Here is a 21,781-nt window from a genome sequence, read left to right as displayed (position 1 = left end):
TGCCAGGGATAAGGGCCATTTTTGTCTTATTGTATCACAAAGGCAATTGAGAATTTCAGTGTGGGATTCTATCAATGGATTTACTGTTGAAAATAAATCTATAATGCATCAGACTTTTCACATCAAAAAGAATCCAAAATCATTACTGTGATTGCCAGCATAATTGTCACATATTTTTTGTAGCCCAATGTTTTAATTGGAATTTCTTTTGTCTCCTTTTCTTCGGCTATGTAACTGCAGGGCCTATCTAACCAAAATACAGGTTTTACAATTATTTTAATCACTTAGCTTAGTATCACATGTAAGGATGCAGATAGACTGGCAAGTTAACACGTTGACTGCCAACTATGAGATGACTCGTAGTTTTTGTTATTGCCTAGGACGCCACCTACAAGTTACATCGTAGTTTGTTTCCTGGCCATATTTGTGCAGCTACGATGTAATTTGTAGTATATCGGTGTAAATATGAATAGATAGCCTCGGGAGCAAGAACAAAAAATCAAGTTTGGCTTACGTGAACAGAACATTTATTAATAAATGAACAGAAAATATAATCATAAAAAGTTTATTCAAAATCAAAAGCAAAACAATATTTTTATTGTTTGTGATAATTTTTAAAACAATCTTTCACACAAAGGGCTGGCTTCTCTGGACAGATTGGACAGAAGTAATGCATTTCTCGGCGTTTTTTAGCTTTGGTACAAATTCAACGTGGCATTGTCGAATGCTGTTTTTTTTTCAGTAGGTGGGATACTCTGTAAATAGTGAAGCTCTTGCTTTTTGAAACTGGTTGAATCCCTTCTCCAATCAACGCTTCGACAAATGCTTCTCTAAACTTTATAAGTTTTATGTTAGAAGAAGTTGCTTTTTGAAAGAGTTTGTGCACATTGTGTATATATATATATATATATATATATATGATATGTAATGCAACCTTTTTGGGCCATCTAATAGTCTTTCTTAGAGCTGTGTAGTACGATAGCATTTGATCTGATCGGTCAATGCCAGACATTCCATGATTGTAATCTCGAATTATATTCAGTTTCATTAAACATTTTCCATTGCGATAGAACACACCTACCATTTCAACAACGTTCATGTTTGAAATGGTAAGTACTTCTTGGTCTTTTCATTTACATACAGTAACAGGACCATTTCACTGCCAAATAAACCCCTGAAAAGTTTTCGATTTACCACATCTCTGGGATTCCCCTTTCTGTTATTTCGTAGAGTTCCACACACACAAGTTTTTCGTGTAGTCAGTAATTTCGTAAGAGCAACAGAATTATAAAAATTATCCATATATACTGTATATCCCTTATCGAGGTAGTCCTCAAGTAAGTGTAAGACGTCAGTAGTGAGGCCTAAATTACTGTCAATTCCCTCAGATTTTCCTCTGTAAATTGTTATTTTCATAACAATACCATTGGATTCACATAGTTCATACAGTTTGACACTGTATTTGTGTTTTTTATTTTTTATGTACTGGCGAATGCAATCTTCCATGCCATATCATCATTGATTCATCGATACACGTATTTTTATCAGGTACATAGTTTTGGTGCATAATATTATTGAAATGATTTAGTATTGGTCTTACCTTATATAATCTGTTGGAAGATGGTATTGAGCTATCAACTAAATGAAAATAACGCAGTAACAATGGAATTTATTTCGACTCATATGTGATTGCCAAAACATTATATTATACAGTTTGTTTGTACTCCAGTGATGTTCTATTGAAGGAAAAGAACAAGGGCCCATTTGTAATACAAGTCCAATAAAAACTTTCATTTCTGCAGCACTGACATCTTTCCACTGTGATACCCTCTTAGATTTTTTTTATTTCTTTATTTCTTTATGTTTTGCAATTTCTTGTGCAGCATACAAATTTGTTTGTTCGACCAGTAATGCAAGAAATTCTTCCGAAAAAAATAAGTCCACCAGCATTTGCACTGTAAGATTTCTCGTATCCAATTTCAAACCAATATTTTCTTGGAAAATAAATAGTTCAGGATTTTGTTGAGTTTCTGTCCACAAATTATCATTTGGATTTGATGTGGTTGCTTGAGATGCATCGTCATTGCCTTCAGGTTCGAGAATAGTCTCATCTTCAGGTTCGAAGACGACTTCATAATCACTGTCCTCGCTTGAATCCTCAGAAGGTACAAAATCGCTACTGTCATTACCATCATCACCAAAAATTTTGTCGAATTCTGAATCACTTAGATTAGTGTAGTAATCAAGTTGTTCTTTAGTCAGTGGTCTTTTCTTATCCATATTGGGGTATTTATAATTTGATTATAAAAATAAGTAAAAAATAACACTCAAAAAAGACGTAAATGTGATGTGCTCAACTCGATATCTGATTTATTACTAATGAATTTAGACGCACATCTCCGATTGGCTGTAGCGAAGTAACAGGACGAATTGTGTCTGTGCACAAATTAACTCTTAGTTTGGCTTTAGCAAAGAGCTTTCTGTTCCACAGGCCAACTACAAGATAATTCGTAAAATCTTTTTTTTTTAAAAAAAACACATTCTACATGCTTTTTGATTATTACTATGTACTCTGAATAGAGTTTTTAATAATATAATATAATTAAATTAAGTTGGCGTTTTACACTGGAATCCTGAAAAGTCACATGGCAGTCAACATGTTAATTGTGGCAAATTTTATACAGCAACTTCTATGAGGGTTTACACTACTAGCATTAAGGAACTCCAGAATAGGATTTTATGATTTACCCAGATGCATCTTTATATAGTCTTATGGCTAAACAACATGATAATAAGTTCTCCAGACACCCCACAGCTCTTTGCAGTAGTAAAATTGTCATGATTATCAGTTGAAAGTGTCCCGCAAGTTCTGCTTTCTCTGAGTTGTCTCAAAACTGTTCACATTCTCAACAACTTAATACTTACAACAGTTATTTATTGTGTGTTTATTCTCTTTTCACTATGTTACATGATGTGGAACCAGTAAGAGGTATTGGGTAAGAGAATGTTGAATAAATTTTAATGCAGAAAAATACAACCAAGTAGATATAAAAACTTCATCTGTCCCAGAACTTCTTTTTTTTTTTTATGTTCATTTTCTTTACTTCTTGCATAAACTGGCTTCTTAGGTTGTGGAATTTTCATAAAATTTTGTTGCTATCAGTATTAAGCTTTATTGCAATTAATTTTAACATTTCTTGGTTCTTATTGTAATTTCTATAACTTGCGAAATACATATCCCACAATAACAGGTTATCGTACAGAGACGTTAAAACTTTTATTTCTACATCACTCCATATCTGCTTGTCTTCCAAAGTATTGAGCTCACTGTTTAATTCACCAAATATTGAAACAAACTGTATGAATTTCAAGAAATCGTGCAACTACAAGTATGTGTAAGTGTCACACAAGGACTTGTGGAAGTTTTGGCAAGTCAACTTACAAAGCTGTTTATACTAAAGAGTAATGTCAGACAGCAACTGGCACAAGTTTTCTTGTTAGTCTAGATACACCCTAAAGTACTAGCCTAAAACTTTAAAGCTAGATTATAATTTATTAGGAGTATTACAGATTGGGGCATTGTCTCCTATTCTTGCTCATGTTGGGATCAGGCAATATATTATATAATTAACAATTTCTTATGTATGAAAGGCCAGAATTGATGGCAAATGAATGATCTGCAAGTGAATTTTGCTGTTGATAAATTTTAATATGAGTAACAGAACATTATTTTTTATTCTGTAGAAATTTAATTTTTATCAAAGTTCCACTGCATTAATTTGAACTGGTAATTGAGTGTGTTAAAATCAATATTATTTTTTACAGCTTTATCACAAGATTAATAATTTACAATTATAAATGTATTATTCAAAATCAAATAATTTGGAAGAATGGTTATACATGTGAAATATCTTTTTTTTTCAATAAAGATATAATGTTCTAAATATTTAAGAAAAATTATTTGAGTTTTTCCTGCATAATTAATTTTTGAAAAGTCTAATATGGCATTCTGTAATTTTACCTAACATTTAAAATTACAAATGTCGTATAGAAGTTGTAGTACTGTTGCTAATTATAGTTTAAGAATGCTTTAAATCTTGTAAGTAGCATATTCTAGAATTTAAAATATGCCATATTTCCTCAATTATAATGCACTTTCACCCAGCTTTATGTAATCTACTAATTCTTGGCTAACCAAAATAGAGGCACGTCTTAGAATCGACGACGCACGGTGTGGCCAAAGTAACTCTTGCACAAATAAAATTCGACTGACTTAATTGAGAGTGTCTTATAATCATTACAAGTGGACCAGGAGACAAGTTATGCACAAATAATAGATACATTTGGCTATGCTACTCACCAGTACGTCGGTTCGGACGAGCTTTACTGCTAACAAGCATTTGACGTAAACAATTTTCTAATGTTTAAAATGAATATTTATTGTATATACAGAAGAGCGCAGAAATCGAGCTGTCAGATATTTCTATTTTGTGGCATTTTATTGCTCTTCTAGCTTGTTATTTAACAAAATTTATTAAAATTGATTATTTAAATAAACTTTTTCTCCTGTAAAAAAAATCTTAAAATTTCATTCCAAATTCGTGATGCATCTTAGAATTGAGGAAATATGGTTTGTATGTGATAAGGGAAATATTTGAATAATTTTCAACCAGTTATACTTATTTAATAATTAAATTATTAAGTATAACCGACTGCTATATAAATTTTTGGTTAATGTTACCTTAGGTGCCAAAATGGCGGTTCGTCTCTGATTCCAGCAAGGAAACAGTGGGACGCACGTTCTAACCTAACTTAACCTATTCTAATAATTTGGTTGCTAATAATTATGGTAATTTATTAGAATAGGTTAGGTTAGTTAGAATGTGCATCCCACTGTTTCCTTGCTGGAATCAGAGGCAAACAGCCATCTTGGCACCTAAGGTAACATTAACCAAATTTTTTTACGGAACATTCAGAGACTAAATTTTCTGTGCATACTCTAAATTACTCCGTTGTATTTTTTTTTCTTTTTTACAAATATATAAAGCCTAAAATGTTATTAAATGAAAGTATTTAAATTCTGAAATAATCTCTATTCAAGAAACTATATTAGAATGTAAACAATTTTCCTTAATTATCTTTATAAGGAATTTCCAAAATAAAATATAAACTTTTTCCTTTCATTTTCTCTTAGAGTTTGTATTAATTCTTTTATGTTTATTACCTCTGGCCCAAGATACTTTTCCAGAAATTAATTTCACTTTTGTCGTAACCATTTTCCTTAGCTCGTGTGAAATCCCTTTAAAATTCCGAAATTTTTACGAGGGAATTTCATGGTTTAGTTCAATATCTCAAGTAAATGTCTATAATGAATTAATTTTCAGAATTAATATAAACAAACTGTTTTTAAAATAGAAACTTATTAAGCCGCTTATAATTTCTTTTTGTACTTACATCATTGATTATTATTGTAAACAATTGCAAAATTATTACTTTTATTTATAACTTAAAAATTATTTGTTAAATTTAGTAATTCAATACCTCTAGCCAAATTACTTGATATATTATTAATAAATTAGCCTTACCGTAATCCGATAAAATCCGGTCGTATCGTTCGATCGGTAACGTTTATAGGGGTCGATCGTATATGTAATTATATGGATAATAATTTTAAAGTTTGTGGATTAAGCTTATATTAAGTAAATTAGATACATTTTATTGAAAATTTTATGTTTTTAATCAAATACAAATAAAATTTTTGTTTGAACGAAGTGAGGGTGTTGACCCAAAACAGGACAAGCATGGGTTGAGTGGGGGTAGGATTGAGCCATCCATCCTGTGGGAGATAGAATGAAGGAAGCAAAGATAGACCAATATAGACCAATCTTTATGAATCATCACAAAAGATTAGTCTATATTGGGAACAAGTGGGCCAAAGCTGTGGAGAGTGTGAGCAAAGCAAACCACAAGGCCATGGGAATTGGAATTTTTTTCTGTGGGGCATTAAATAACGACATTCAGCCAATTAAAAAAAAGTTTCTTTTCTTGGTTCTGGAATCCAAAGGTTGTTTTGTGTTTGATTTTGTCCAAAAGGAAAGTATTTTTTTAATGTAATTTGAATAAAATCTGTTTTTCCCCTGATTAATTTGCATGTGGAGGTGCATTTCAAAATAGATCTGAACTTTATAAAATATAATAGAAACTTCAGTTGGACTTAATTACAGATAAAAGTAGACATATTATTGACATTTTACTTGTGATTAATCTATCGGGAACAAGTGGGCAAAGCAAGTGGTGAGTTGGGCTACCACTGTGGTCCAGGGATGCAAACTTCCCCTAATATATGTGTGTATATATATATATAATAATGTTTTCCTTAATTTAAGTATGAATTTTATAATGAAATCCAAGTTATTGCGAATTGCACACGCAATATGCAAACGTTGGATTTTATGTAATAAGTTATTCTTAGTGGGAATTTTGTTTTTAGAATGACTGGATGAGAAAGTTGTATTAGTAGAAAATAGAATAGAGTCTAGTATTTAGGTGCACACAAATTATTTTAAGATACTGCAAGGTCTTTTATTTGTGTAACTTAATTACAGCAGAAATTATATCAGTTATGCAGACTATTTTATTTACAAACACATGCAACTGATAAGCTGTTTTGTCATAATATTTGAAAAATTAAATTTAATCCAAGTATACTGTTTATATAGTGGAACAATTAGCAATTATCTAGCGGCCGGCTCGTTCGATTCTACGTCGAGCACATTCGTTTCTCAGTTTTATATCAATTATTTGCAGTTTAAATTCTTTTCGTTTGAGTTAAGAGTCGCGGCTCGTTTACTTTCCGGTCGGCAATTCGACTTAAAAGATTAAGTATAATATTTTTAAAATTGATTAAGAACAAAGCAACAATTAATGTTTTAATTATATTATACGTCGGATGCAGAAACGATCCAATACAAAGTACCATTACGCCGTGTATTATATTACTGTGTTTTCTCATTTATTCCAGAAACCGAATTAAGGTCATTTTATACAAATTAAAAATAGTTACAAAATACCATATCGATTTAAAAATAAAGTTTGGAATTAAATGTTTACAAGAATTTCGTCCGGCAATTTTAAAATTTGATTTCTTAATTGCCGTGGCATAGAAATTTTGAAACCGTTCCTTATCTGTTCTTGCATTTTATATAAATAAATAGATATTTACGAGATCTCGAGCCTTATCTTCGGACGGTTCGACGCGGCAGGAACTTATCGGAATACTCGAAGCGAATGAGAGGGTCGAGCAAAGCTTCCGAGAAAGATCCGCTCTGTTTACCGCCTTTTTGATAACAAAAGTATTTGTTAATTGTAACAGTAGATCAGAATTTGTCCATAAATAGACAAGTATCACACAAAGGAAATCACTAATCAGTGCTGACTTTATATATCAAAACTTGGTGATTACAGAAATATATTTTTAAAATATATATGCAATAATTACAGATTTCTTGTGAGAAGTGTAATAAGGCTTCCTGTTATTGCTTAATAAGAATGTAAGTTCCTTATTATAAGGAACTTGTGTTTCTGTTTTGTTCTAATTAAAACTTTTATTTTAAATTAAAGGAAACGATTTGAAAATATTAGAATATTTTGTGCCAAAGTGGTCCACATTATCAGCGATTACGAAAGCGAAAGGCAGAATAACCATCGATCCATTAAAATAGGCCATTGGGCCACATTTACTTATTTCAAATTTAAATATGATGACGTCACAAATTTCAAATTTAAAAATGTGGCATTGCGGCTTCCCCATTCGTCATCCTCGTAAAAATATTTTAAACGGTTTAACCAAAATGACAAATTTTAATACTCTTACCCGTAAAAGTAAATCATCGTCATAATTAAAAAAGTCAAACGTAAGCGGAACTTTAAAAATTACGGTTAATATACGCCCGCGCCATTTTTATCGAGCATTATGGGAACATTCACGTCATTCATTTTAAATAGATTTTAGAATGACGTAAAATTTAAAATAAACGCGTTCTAACTTAAAACGAATCGTAAAAATATCCGCCATCGAAAAAAAAGGTGGTTCTAATTTTATTTTATTTGTCAACAGCGTAATGATTCATGCAGTTATTTAAAATATGTTAGTTCTCGAAACCGACGATAGATGGCGGGGGATGAACTAATTCAAGAGTTTGATTTCGTCATCATTTAAACAGGATAAGTAATTCCAAGAATTTTCCTGGATTGAAAACTTGTACTCGATATCTGATATTTCATTTACTTCGAAATATTAAACGAAATATTGCACGTATCCGATTTGCATTCTGTCGAAACGAACAAAAGACGATAATTTTTCTCATTTAAAAAAATTTTTTAACAAATTTGCTATTGATAGAAAATTATTATTATTATTTTAATTTCCATAAAGTTGCATTTATTAATTATGCAAAAAATTAGCATTTTTTTATTAAAAAAAATGAGATTTTGCCGAATTTTAAACGATTTTATTTATGTACGATGTCGATGAAAGTTCGATTTATATAATTCGAGTGATTAATTAATTACAATTTTATTTCATTTTCTTATAAATAGTTATTTTAAGTTGTTGTTTGTGTAATATTTTGCGTCACATGATTATCTTCCCTGTTAGAAAATTGCGTTTTGAAATTAATGCGGGTTACGCGTATTAATTCGAAAATACTCGCTGGATGGCGCTGTTAACTAAATTCGATTATCGTTCCAGATAGAGGTTTCCATCATTCCTTATCGTCTGTCGAAAGATTTATCGATTAGTAAGATGCGAAATTAGAAAAGTTGGGATTTATTTTCGTTTGCCGAACGTAATCGACGAGGATTTTAAATTAGTACGAAAAATTTTAACACCAAGACATCTTTCGAGACCGGAAAATTTCAAAAGTGTCGCCATCTGGCGAGTCATCCCTCCACTACTTCAAGGACGAGATCACGGGCTTTCTTTTAGTAAGGAAGATTGCCATTGGGTCGGCATCACGTGATTTCGTCGGTAGGGGTACGCGTTACGTAACGTAATTAGAATAAATTAAACGTTATCGTAATAAACTATTACTTAATAAATAAATAAAAAGGAATTATTCAATAGAGAAAAGAGTAACGGAAGGGAAGAAAAATATAAAAGAAAAGTGAGGGTCGTTACCCCGCGGTAGATTTAAAGATGGCGCGGATTTGATTTTTTTGCGCTGTAAAATCGGTCATCCGCGGTTTAGTCACCTTCCGCGTGCGTCGGACGACCTTGCTGCGATGGCACGCTCTTTTAAAAAACCGGTTATCTGAATGAACGTCGGCACGGACCAATGGCGCCGTCCGGGGGCGGAACCCAAGACCTAATAGGGAGTCGAGGTTCGATTAGTCGCGCCGGGCGTGTTCCCGAGAAGTGACGTGCCGGGCACGTTAGCCGTAAATGAAAATAAGCTGCTAGGAATTCCAGGAAAAGCGAGGCCATCCCGATCGCCGCCACTTCTTAGTATACGACTTCGATGCGAATCGTGGAAATGCCGAGAGCCATAAGAAGTGATTCCATTCGTTTGTCGGTTTAGTCGGCTCGCGCTCTCGCCGTACCAGACATGTGCTCCTCTACGGGATTAACACGCTCCCTACCCGACCTGGGTAAGTGTCTACAGTCGGGGGTTGCCGTTGCCATCCTCGTGTTTTTTTAATAGTTACGTCACTCGTAGTTGGTCGTGTGTTGTGTGTGTAGAGGAAGACCGAGGTGCCAAGTTGAGTTTAGCCTGTGATACACGCTTGCCCAAGCCTTAATGTATTGGTCGAGTGATGCGGATATCATGACGAGACGTCAGCCGGCCGACGAGACTGTTAAGTGTCAGTTCGGTACACTGGGATTCGTGTTCGTGTCTTATCCCATCCAACTGGACTCCATCGGGAGCAAGGCGGTGCGGTGTCAATCGTCCAGGTCGCACCGTCGTCCCGACGACATGACGGTCGATCGGGACTTTCAGCGGATTACCAGAACGTTGGAGGTGCTAAATCAGAGCGGATATTACTACGAGGGACTCTCGTGGCAGAAGGCGGCAGATGTACTGAAGAACACTTCCGTGGGCACGTTCCTGGTCAGGCCCAGTTCCGACTCCAAGTATCTTTTCGCCCTCAGCGTGCAGACCGATCGAGGACCCACCAGCGTCAGGATACATTACCTTCAAGGGCAGTTCCGTTTGGATTCGGAGGACTGCGTGGCCCATCTGATGCCCCTTTTCGAGTGCGTGGTGCAACTGGTCGAGTATTACGTCCAGCTGACTCGATCGGTCAAGGCGTCCTCGTGCGTTTTGGTGGACGGATCCGGCAGAAGGGACGTGCCCATTCGTTTGTGTCGACCCCTGTATCGTCACGTTCGCTCCCTGCAGCATCTGTGTCGTCTGAGGGTGAACGGACAGTTGGTGGAAAGTCGTAAAGTTCCGTCCAACCAGGCCTTGGCCACCGACGTCAGGAAACTGGACCTACCTAATTCCGTCAAGTCCTTCCTCAGGGAATACCCTTACGTCCACTGACGTCACGCGACGACGCCAAAGGGACCAAAAAGTAAAATAAAATCTCGCCTTCTCCGAACATATCTTCCGAGTGTTACGAGACGACGGCCAAAGATGTCCTCGGATTTTTTCTACGAGTTTCTGTACCTGACCACACTATATTCTTGTATCATAGTAGCAGAAAAACCGACACGACCTTTAATTGTATATAGCTTACGTAAGTTATTAAGGCCCCGAAGGGGTGCGTAAAGTTACCAACGCAGCGTCGTATATAACGTTTTGTCTTTTTAATTTATATCTCTCCAATCGTGTGCGCGGGAACAAAATAAAGAAACGAAAAAAAGAATAATACAAGTTATTTATGCAACAAGTGCCCGGTGTGAACGTCTGTGTTTCTTTCGCCTTCGTAACAATGGACCGAAATTCGGGTTACGCGCTACATTAGGTGTCGCTTTATAGGTCAGAGTAGTCGCGGGTCGACGGCGTAACGGGGTCGACTGCGTCGTTCCACTTCGGTCCCCGTCTATAAATATAGTTTCGGGACAGATGCCAAGTGGGTTGGCGTTCGGATATCCGCGGCCTTTCGTAGTCGCTTGCCACAAAACTGGTCCCCGCAAAAACGAGTCGAGGTAAACGACTCGCCAGAACAATTGTCCGTCTCAACGGGTTTTTAAAGACGATCCGGTCGACGACCCCCTTCCTCTACCTCTACCTATTTCCGAACGCAACCGTTGACCTACTCCGCACGCTCCCCCACCGACTACAAAACGTAATCGTAACCCCGGTGACGTCACGCCTAGACCTTGGCCTGCTGGAAAAACATTCATTTATACTTTCATTGAGCGGTGTAAAACGTAAAAACATAAAAAAGAGCGGAGGAAGAAAGAAAAAAGATATTCGTTTCGAATCGGGAGACCAGCGCGTAATTTAAGATTACGGAATCGGATGGCGAAAGGAGGACATTCTAAGAAAATGACGTGGTCGTGGCGCGCTCGACGACGTCACGGTCGAAGGACGAGTCGCGTCACGCGCGCTTCGCTCCAATGGCGGATTACGACGGTGCCGACGTCATTAACCGTGAATCGAAACCGTAACGTCCCATTGGGTTTACTGCCAGGACGAGACTTTTTTTTATTTATTATTTTCGAGCGACGCTAACTACAAACAGATGCGTTCTCGGTTTACGCCGCCGGAGAACCGCGCTTCGATCCTACGCGATATTCAAATGTTCTAAGTTTAGTAAACGGTTTCTATATAAATATTTGCAGCGTTGTTAGGGGAACAAAACATTTTGGTCGATGGAAGCCAAACGAAAACCCGATATCGCCGCTTTCCGTCCGTCGATTGCGGTTTCGCTTCACGTTCCCGGAAAAACAATAGACTAAACAATAACCGTTTACGTCACCACCACTCGCATTCCTCGACCGCCGCTCGCGCGGAGCGACGTGGTTACTAACTTCGTTCCTTCTCGTTGGAAGGAAGAAGATCTCGATCCCGCGGAATCCTGGGAGAAATTCCGTTTTCCCGCGTCGCCGGAAGTAGTTTCTAGCACCGAACTTCGTCGGTGGCCATTTTTTTTTTTTTAAGTTTTTCGGCGTCACGTGACGGCCGCGATTCTATTAACACGGCCGATTTCGCCACACGCGATCGAGCGTGAATAATGGAAAGGACTCCCTCTCGCGCCTTTCGGGGAACCGACGTCACGTGACTTCCGCGCTTTCCGCTGTAAGGGTCGGAGGTCAAACTCCCGATGTTGTCGTTCGGATCGGAAGTAGAAATTGTTAAAGCGGGGGGGGAAGTTCGGTTCCCGTGCCAAATTCGGGCATCGGAGCCGCGGGGAGAAGATAGATTTGCAGGGGTCGAGTAGAGCCGGGGTGGAAGGGGTGAAAGTGCACCCGGAGCCCGGTTTAATGGCAATCGTCGGCGAGCGTAATTGGTGTAGAGAACGTGGGAGTTCCTTTATCTGTTCTACACTTTCAATCAATTGCCTTTCCTGGAATCGGAATTGGTAATCAAATTGGGATCTGTCATTGGTCCAGACTTAAATCTATGCGCAGCTCGCATCAATTATTTTGCAGAATTCTCTCCCAAATTAGAAATGTCCTTTTTTTCTGACAGATTTTTCCTATATTCGTCGAATTCCTAGAAAATTACTTATTTTTTTTACCGATTTAACTATATAAAATCCGATATAACTAACTATAAATATGGAAACGCCAGATTTAAAAATAAAGTGGATTGAATTATAAAGCGCTTAAGGAAGTAGGTCAGCGGTTCTTTATTTGCTGGAGTCTTAGAAGAGTTGACGTCACTTCCGTCCACTTTACGTGTAGGAAAGACGTGTAGCGCGCTCTCTCGCGTAGCCACGCGAATATTACGTAAAATTTGACTTTGAGGCGCATTTTTCTCCGTCGGGGAGGATGGAGGAATGCGATGTTTACTTTCGGATACGCCACGCGATAACGCGTACGTTAGTTATTAGAGTCAATAAAGCTGCAGATAAGATTCGTTATACGTGGAAGCGATGCTGGAGTAATTCATAGAATCGAGGCATACCGAGGGCAGATGTGGTTTATTGTAACCTAATTTACTTTATTTTGCCTTCCGAGAACGTGCGGACAGATGTTAATCCCGATAACGAACACAATTAAGAAACGTTCTCCCACCACCTCCGTGGCAAAAAGCAACGGTGGAGGAGGGAATAATCGCCGATAATACCCTTTTCCCCCCGGCGCGCGGGCGGAAACTGGTCCCTACGTCACGTCCGGGCTTCGAACCGGACGTGTCCAGTTCGGGACGGTTCCAGGAATCGTCCAGGCCATAAAGAAACCGGGGCCGATCACGTGACACTTCCCAGAACCGGACAAAGTCGAGCGTTTTCACGGAACTATAGTAACGATCATCGAGAAAAAGGAAGACACCTGCCTGGTGTATGTGTGTTTTCGACTTCGGTGGCTGCGGACGGACAAACGGACGGGCTAAACCCCCTTTTAATGCCTTTCTCGTTCGGATCGATGCGAGCGATTCGTAATTGTTAAAAGGTATTCTGGGATGATCGGCGACTAAAAATATCGCCAAACCATTATGAAAATATTTCCACGAAACGTTTCCTATCTTTAGTAGGGGTGAATATTTATGTCCTTTGCGATAATCATCGGAATATCTTCAATTAATCAGATGCGTAACCGATAAGGAACTCGGAAACAAAAGATCATTTATCAGTTAATACGCCGGGATGGCAGAATTTCTCTCGTGTTCGAACACGCATCCGACGAATTAACTCATAAATCATGTTTTTGCACATTATTCGGGAAACGTCTTTGGGAGGGATGGCAACGATTAAACGTAATTAACTAATTAAAGCCGGCGGTAATTAAGAAGAACTCTCGTTCCGCGTGGGGAAGGAAACGAAATTCTAGTTAATTACCTCGGATAATTGAGTTAATTACGGTAAAATTTCTGGGAAATCAGAAACGAAAGTGTGCCAATTTCGTTTTTCATTAAGTCCGACGTCGGTTTCGCTTAATTGCGTTAGGCCACGGCGCGTAAATTTCCTCTTTCCATCCATGCTCCGGAAGTAATTCGGGGCGGAGGAGGAAGGCGTTTTAACATTTTCGGGAGACGAAAGTTCCGCGAAATGTTACGTTACGGGGGGAGAGACGTTTCTCGGGAACTTGTCTCCCCCTCGAAAACACCTTCAGACTGCAAAATTAACCTTTCTCCATTGTTGCGGAGCGCGTTATTAAAGAAACGGGCTCGTTGCCCTTCTCCGCTTTCGGAACAATGTTATTCGACTCCCGACTTTAATTAAAATTGTTGTTTCGCTCCCCCCTTCCGCCTCGTTCTGTTCTATTAATAAGAAATTCTAGCAATTTTACTTTGTTTCCAGGTCGAAAATTGCGTTTCCGGTAAACACTGGACGGCTACAATTTCCCCGCAGTCAGGGGGGTTGTGGGAAAAATGAGTGCTAAAAACGATCCGTTAGGAAGCAGATGATGGAAAGTTTAACACCCCCCGCCTGTATTTCCGGCTGCCCTCCATTTTCGAGTCGTGTGTCGAACGGTCGGAGGGAGGGTTCCGAGAAATCCCCGGCTTTGGTGCCACGTTGGATCGTTGGTCGAGTGGCTTCGGTTTCGAAAATTGTTTCGTGGAACGGCGCGGGAACTATCCAGAAACAGAACGCCACCGTCGACGACTCCGTCCCCCCCCCCGACAGTCACTTCCAAGCCGAAACTGCGCATCCTCACTACCTTTAAGCGCAAAAAATTCCAATTTCTATGCAAATTAGCGCCAATCCTCCAAGGATCTAGTCGGAAAAATCCTGGATTTTAGGCGCATTTGTCTGAATTTTTTTCCTTTTTCTACCCTCTCACGTGGCCGGAGGGCAATACTTTCTTAAAAAGGGGGTCGTTCTCCCGAAACGTCCCTTAAAAACGTCGTAAATTGCTAATCGTTTAACTCCGAGAACAATAATTAGACGAGCGATCCGCATCGGCGATCCCCGAAATTTCGCTCTATTTAAAAAGAAACCGCAAAGAGAATTTTTTAGAATAATTGTGACGTGGCAGAATTGATGGAGCGCATTTTTCTTTTAGGGCGACCGTTCTAAAAATTTAAATGAAACGTCACAAATATATATATGGAAGTTTCCGTGCAAATCTATGATAATTATATTCGGTTTTAGCATAATTCTCGTAACTGGGCTGTGGGAAATTCTTCGAACTGCAAATATACTTTAGTATCAATCGAGGTTCCGATATCGGAATGAGAAAAAGAACGTCACTCACAGCCGACAGAAATGTAAAAAATTCCATTTTTAAACTTATCTGCTTCTAAAATCGCATCTCTTCCGAGAAATTCCCCAGTCGAATTTCTATTTTTTTAGTTATTTTTTACCCTTTTTTGAATGGACGACGACGACATTTTCTCGAAATATTTCTCGTTCCGAAATCCATCAGATCGGAGCCTTTTCATAGAAATAATTACAAATTCCCAACACGAAATTTGGGTGGAGGAGAAAGAAATATTCTCCACGCCAATGTTATTTAATGTCGAAGATTCTTTACGCACGTATAATCCGTTAATCGACGTTTTAAACTTGGACAAATTCTAAAAAAAATATTCCTTTTCTAAGAATATCGCCGTCTTTAAACCTTTGTACTTCGAATTTTGTTCGGTCGGAGCGTTGCGAAGTACTTTTGCCAGGGGATGGTCCCTTCCGGAGTCCAAAATTATAAAAAAAAAATCCACGAGACCACGAGGTTCTTTAGAGACGAAACTCAAAAGGCTCCATTTTAAGACGTGTTGCAACACGTTTTTATAAGGTGCCGCGTTGTAAGAAATGGTTTTTAAGAATATCGCACGGTATTTGACGAGGAAATGGCGTAAAATTCATCACCCGACAGACCAAATTCGAAAGCAAACCGTCTTTTCTAAGAATAGGATTGCTTCATCCCATAGCGATATTACAATGAGGCAACGGACTCTTAAAGATTCTATTGTTTGGAGTCCTCTGTTGTAAAAAAAAAAAAACAAAACCCGACGTCGTGGCCGTAATTTGACGACGTAACGGGAGATTTCTTTTTTAGATTCCGGCCGGGTGGCCCAATTTGTTTGCGAATAAATTTACTGGGAATGCAAAAATTCGAAATTTTTCAAACGTTTCCGAGAAATGCGTGTTTAAGCAAAAATGCCACATTTTTCCGTGTTTATTGTGTTTCTAAATCTTTCTTTGAAGTATGATATAAACATTTCGACTTCAAAGAAAGATTCGAAAGCCAAATTGCTTGTTTCGCACTTCGGATCCTTCTTTGAACTTCCGAATTTACTAATCAAAACACTTGGCATTAAAAAAAAACAATACGCATTCCTTTAGCCACGCGGAAAGGAACTTCCGCTTCGTCGCCACCCCAGAGACTAGCGATTTGATTTTAGGCCCACGTTTTAACTGATTTTTTGGAAGCGTAAATTAATACGGAAGGTCAAAGCGTAAGCTTTTGTCTTCCCGTATTCGTTTACGCATTTAAAAATCGGGATTTTACGGTTGTTTACCGTTAATTTTAGCCAATAAAATTTGGATTTGTAACGGGCATTTTTCTGCTCTTTTCTTTGAAATGAACATGCGAGTTTAAATTCGAAAATTTTATTAATTTCATTTCTAAACGTAATTAAAGATTAGATTAAAATAATTAAAAAAAACAGGTTGCATAAATGTACAAAGGTCAAAACCTGGCGAATTTATCGTTTCCGAATTCGAAACTGTCCTCGTTGGGAAATTAAAACAGTCATTCTGGGAATTTCGCGATGATAATCTGATTTTCGATTGTTTTAATCGGACGATCCCCCTTAGAATCGAGATAATCGATTCCGAGTAATTCTCGGACGTTACGTCACTTCCGTTCTTTTTCGTAGATAATCGAAAAGGAAAAAAAGTTTTCGTTGGAGAAAGTGACGATTACGCGCCCGAAAGCGTTAAACCTGACATTTTTGGACACGACTCGAATGCAGTTTTGCCTAGTGTGATCGGTCACGAGACAAAACCCGCGGTTTAGATACGGAGAGTCGCCTTTCTAACCTTGACTCGAGCTATCTGATCTCCCGGTATCAGAAATTCAATATGGAGAATTTTCGAGGTTTGTACCTTCGGGGAAAGAAAGAACCCCCCCCAAAATTTATAAAATACCCCAAAATGTGGAGGAAGGAAGGAAATGTGTTCCCGGATCCGTTCCTTTTTCCACCATCCAGAAAAGGGCGATAAAAATTTAATGGGCGCGTAGAAATTCGTGTCTTGCATTAGGACCGAATGGAAACAGAAATTAATTAATTAATCGCGTAAAATTGTTTATAAATAATTTATCATCGAAGTGCAACCCAAGTCGATGACGTACGATAGATAAGTACAAGGCCATTCACGCGCGTTTTTCTCCCCCCCATTTAAATGTATATCCCTTTGTTAATTGTAAAAGTCTCCGCATTCTAAAAACGCTCCCGTCTCTAGTGTTAAAGAATAAAGGACGACCCCTCCGGCATTGCTTTTTGCCTGGCATCATTATTACAAAAAGTCGAATATATATATATATATATTTAATTATTTCAAAAAATAATCGGGTATTTAAATATCTTTAATGAAAAAAAACACCTCTTTAATTATGTATTTTTTGCGTGTTTTTTGAATTTAATAACAACAATTATTGTGGACGTTTTCAAAAATAAGTAAAAAAATAATAATAATAATTCTCAAGGACTTTTCTCTTGGCAATTTGTATTTATCGATAATTCGGATAAAAAAAATTGTTTTGTAATTAGTTACCAGTTAAAAAACGTAACGTCGCTTCGGAATTGTTACACCTTTCCTCTAACCCCGTAACTACAATTGGATACGCGAGACACACCGGATGAAATAATAGGGATTTAGGGACGAGAACGTGAGGGGGGCGGAAGCTCTTTCCATTGGTGTATGGCTCGTGCGTCGGGGTGTCCGGCTGCTGGATACGAAAAACTTCGACGTAGAAGGGGTGGACGAGTATTTACACGTGTAGGCAGGCCGACCCCTTTTCGGAAAAGGAAAATTCTCGCGAATCGATTTCAATTTCCTCCTTTTTTTCCAATTTCTATCGCCGCCGTTTCCCGTTCGTTTTCAACGTTAACGCTTTCTCAACACGTGTGTGTGGAAGTAACAATCGCGCGACCTCCTTCCCGCCGTCCCCCTTCCCCAAAAAAAGTATCTTAACGTTCCGAAAACGTGACCCCCCGAAAATCGTTCGTGACGTCGATTGCAAAAATGTGACGAAGTTTAAATAAACGGATCAACGATACGCGTCACGTGACGCGCAGATTTCTTAGAAAGGCTTATTACGACACTAAGCTTATTTAACCTTGCAAGAATTGCATTTAACAAGATTTCACTGATGTGTATTGTTCGTATTCTCGGTATGCTACAAAGAAAAACATTATTAAAACTATAAATTCGATCGCCTATCTACGCGTCACCAAGCGGATTTTTTTTTATTTAAAATTCGTGACGGATTGTGACATCACGAAATGTTACGGAGCGTATAAATTTCGTCACGACAGGAGGGGGGAAGCTTCTTTTTTTAAAAACTTCTTTAATTTTCGATTTACTATTATAATTTCTTCTCGCGTGACGTAAATAAAACAATAATCTCCCAGCGTTACGGGCGGTTGTAGTAACGTAAATATAAATAAACCATCCCCGAAATAACTTTTTAAAAATAATAATAATAATGGCGAATTTCGAGAAAAATGTTTTTATTGCAGTTTTCGGTATTTTGAAAAAGAAATAATCGTCACGCTTTGAAAAGTAATTACGATCATTACGCGCCTTAACTAGCGCTTAGTAAAAAATGCAAACGTCACGCACGAGGTGTTTTCGTAAACAAAATGCGACCTCACGCGTGGGAAACGAATCCTCGTTTGAGTAAAGGGGGGGAAACAAACCGAGTTAAGTAAGTGACGCGTTGAATTACGTCACGGGAAAGTTCGCGCGCGCCGTCCGAACTTCCGTCGTCGTGACCGGATGGACGATTCGAGAGGGGTTAACGGCCCCTCGTAACACATGGACGACCTCGTCCGGGCCATTGTCCTCCCCAGCATCCACTTTCTTTCGTCATAATTAAAGAGCGCCGAATTTTCGGTTCCTTCGTCCGATGGACCAGCGAAATCGGAAAATATGCGAGTGGGGTCAAAGGTGGAGCGCAAAGGCGGCGATTAGAAGCCTTCCTTAAATTACCTTAATCCTAAGATCGGCGCCATCATCGAATTTCTTTATCCTCCTCAGTCTAGAGTCAGCGTAATCGCCCTAATCCTTAATCGGTTCGTTCAGTAAAGTATCTTTTAGTCTACGGTGCATAGACTGAAGGACGATTTAGTGCACGTGACACCCCGGCGGCCGTGACACCATCCGAGAATGCGGGTCACCACTCTCCGGGGATCGCGAGCCACGGCTTGACGCCCAGTCACCCGTCGTAGAAAGTATATTCGGTGCGAACGATAGTAGAAGGGGGGAAGGGAAGAGCTCCAATTAAATTCCGAAAAAGTCGTAACGTAACACTAGAAGAATTTCGTAACGGAAGTTACGAAAGATCGCTCTGTTAAAACTATTCCCGGGATGTTTTAAATAAGGTCGAAACACTTAGCTTTCAACTTATTGAAAAATCGTCACTTCCGGAAACGAGAATATAAAGATTTATTCCCGAATTCTTCCCTAAATCGGGAAAATTCGGCGGGAAAAAAAATCAAAATGGCGCCGCACCGAACTAATTTCGGGTGCATTTTCCGAATACGGAATAGACGAGGAGAGGATAAAAATGAAAAAAAAATCGATTTAAATCGAAAGCGGAAAGTGATAAGACGGAGTTTCCTAGAAAATTGAATACACGTCCTTTAATAAAGTCGATGAGAAGGGATGGTTGACCGATTCTAAGTAAGTGCATCGATACCGTTTGTGTTACGTCAGGTGTTTCCAACGGACGGGAAGTTACCATTATTATTATTATTATATTCATGAGCAATAAATATGAAAATTATGCAAATGGAGACGTAACGACGTCGATACAACGATAAATATCTGAGAAAAATCCGCCGTTCGAGTAATTACGGTGGAAGAAACGACCCATTTCTGTAAACTTCCATATTTAACGCCTCGACCCATTTTTTATTTTTATTTTCGGACGAATTCTCCATTCTCCGACCGCCACCAAACGGGCATCGCGCAAACTAATCGGTTCGACGACTGTCGATGACGTCATTTCACGCCAGAATTTAACGAAAAAAAAAATTTAAAGCGTAAAAATTTATTTGGAGAACAAACAAACCGGTTTTTAAATGTTTACAAAAATTTTTCGAATTTCTTAATAAACAACGAGGTCTATTTTAGTTAGGAAAATTTGAATTCTTGGGCTATAATTAGGCTAATACATATTTAATCGAATTATGTAATTTGGTCTTTAATAAACCCCAAACGATCGATTACGTTATTACGTATAGCCTAATTATAGCCCAAAAGTAATATTAATAGCGCTTAAAGGAAGAATCGATTATGTTTTTTTTAAAAATATTATTTAAAAATTTCATAAAAATTCGTGAATCACGTTACATTTCTAGAATTGTTTCCGACACAGAAGCGAATTTTATTTTGTTTATTCGAACACAGGAAATGTTTATGATTGAAATTTCCAGAAAAATATATTTGGTTCCGACATCAATGGAATAAAAAAAAGTCAACAAACAATTCGCGAAATTAAATCAGAAAATTTAATTTATTCACCGGAAAATTTCTTCAAAAAATGAAACTAAAAAAAAAAACGGAAATCGAAACCGAAACAAACTAATATGACGTCATGGGCAAAATTAGATTTACGCGATGATTAACGTAAGAGGAAAATATTTAAATAAATTCTTTTTGTTTTTAATTATAAAACAGTGATTCATTTTCCTTTCGCCATTTTAATTCGTCGGGAAACGTCTTACCACCGAATAAATAATTTCGTTTTTGCCCCCTCTACCGGAGATGCTTAAAATCCGTGACGTCATTACCCGATGCAAACGTGACGTCGGAACTTAAGTAATCAGCTGCTTTTAGTGACGTAACCAGGATCCGCTTAGAACTTAGTCATTAGAAACTATAAATGGTGACTTTCATTACTAAAATTATTCCGTTTGAATATTTTAAGAAACGGAGTCGTCATCATCGATATTTTAATAGATTTAATGGGAGATATTTAAGATTTTTTTGGGCTCCACCCTGTAAGATGTCAAAGAATTTCCCATCGAGTTATAAATGTAAAAAGTTTCCGTGAAACAATCCCTTATCTGCTTGTGACAAATCGTTTTACAACGCCCATCGCACCACTTACGTCACTTCCTTTCGTTTTCAAACCCCCGCCGATCAATTACGAATTTCGTGTATTTACTAGTAATAATATTTTAAAAAATCTGGTTACTCGGCTGCCATTTAAAAATCGATAAATATCTTTAGAAGGTGATCAATTATTTAATTTTAGAGGAAGAATAAAGTTTCCTGTGTGTTGTGTCGTGTGACGTGTATACTGTGTTGTGTGTGTGTGTACTGTGTCGCGCTTTTTTTTTTTAAACGAGACAAAAGAAAAGGGGTTTTCTTAGAAGACGGCGCGCGTCAAGGAGCGATTGCGTGACATCACACCGGCATTTTTTTTTTCTGGTGTTGTTTTGGAAAGTGTCCACATCCCTCGAACGATTCGAATCACGGACCGAAGTATTTT

The 21,781-nt window shown here is 38.0% G+C and overlaps 2 protein-coding genes across 2 annotated transcripts in view; both read left to right on the top strand.

Moving 5' to 3' along the window:
* Positions 1-3,946, top strand: part of eIF3l (eukaryotic translation initiation factor 3 subunit l) — a 34,902-nt gene extending 30,956 nt beyond the window's left edge. The window contains exon 19 of the mRNA XM_067287321.1: positions 3,826-3,946. Within this exon, the coding sequence (XP_067143422.1) occupies positions 3,826-3,858 (33 nt within the window). The 3' untranslated portion in view covers positions 3,859-3,946. The remainder of the gene's footprint in view (positions 1-3,825) is intronic.
* Positions 3,947-9,337: 5,391 nt separating this feature from the next.
* On the top strand, positions 9,338-10,894 carry LOC136989176 (suppressor of cytokine signaling 2-like). The gene has a single exon (XM_067287258.1). The coding sequence runs from the start codon at positions 9,798-9,800 to the stop codon at positions 10,542-10,544; it is 747 nt and encodes a 248-aa protein (XP_067143359.1). The 5' UTR covers positions 9,338-9,797; the 3' UTR covers positions 10,545-10,894.
* Positions 10,895-21,781: the final 10,887 nt, after the last annotated feature.

The sequence above is a fragment of the Centruroides vittatus genome, unplaced genomic scaffold (genome assembly GCF_030686945.1).
Source record: "Centruroides vittatus isolate TY-2023 unplaced genomic scaffold, ASM3068694v2 scaffold_450, whole genome shotgun sequence".
Classification (NCBI taxonomy): domain Eukaryota; kingdom Metazoa; phylum Arthropoda; class Arachnida; order Scorpiones; family Buthidae; genus Centruroides; species Centruroides vittatus.
Note: the sequence above shows the minus strand (reverse complement) of the source record. Positions and strands in the feature narration are given on the sequence as shown.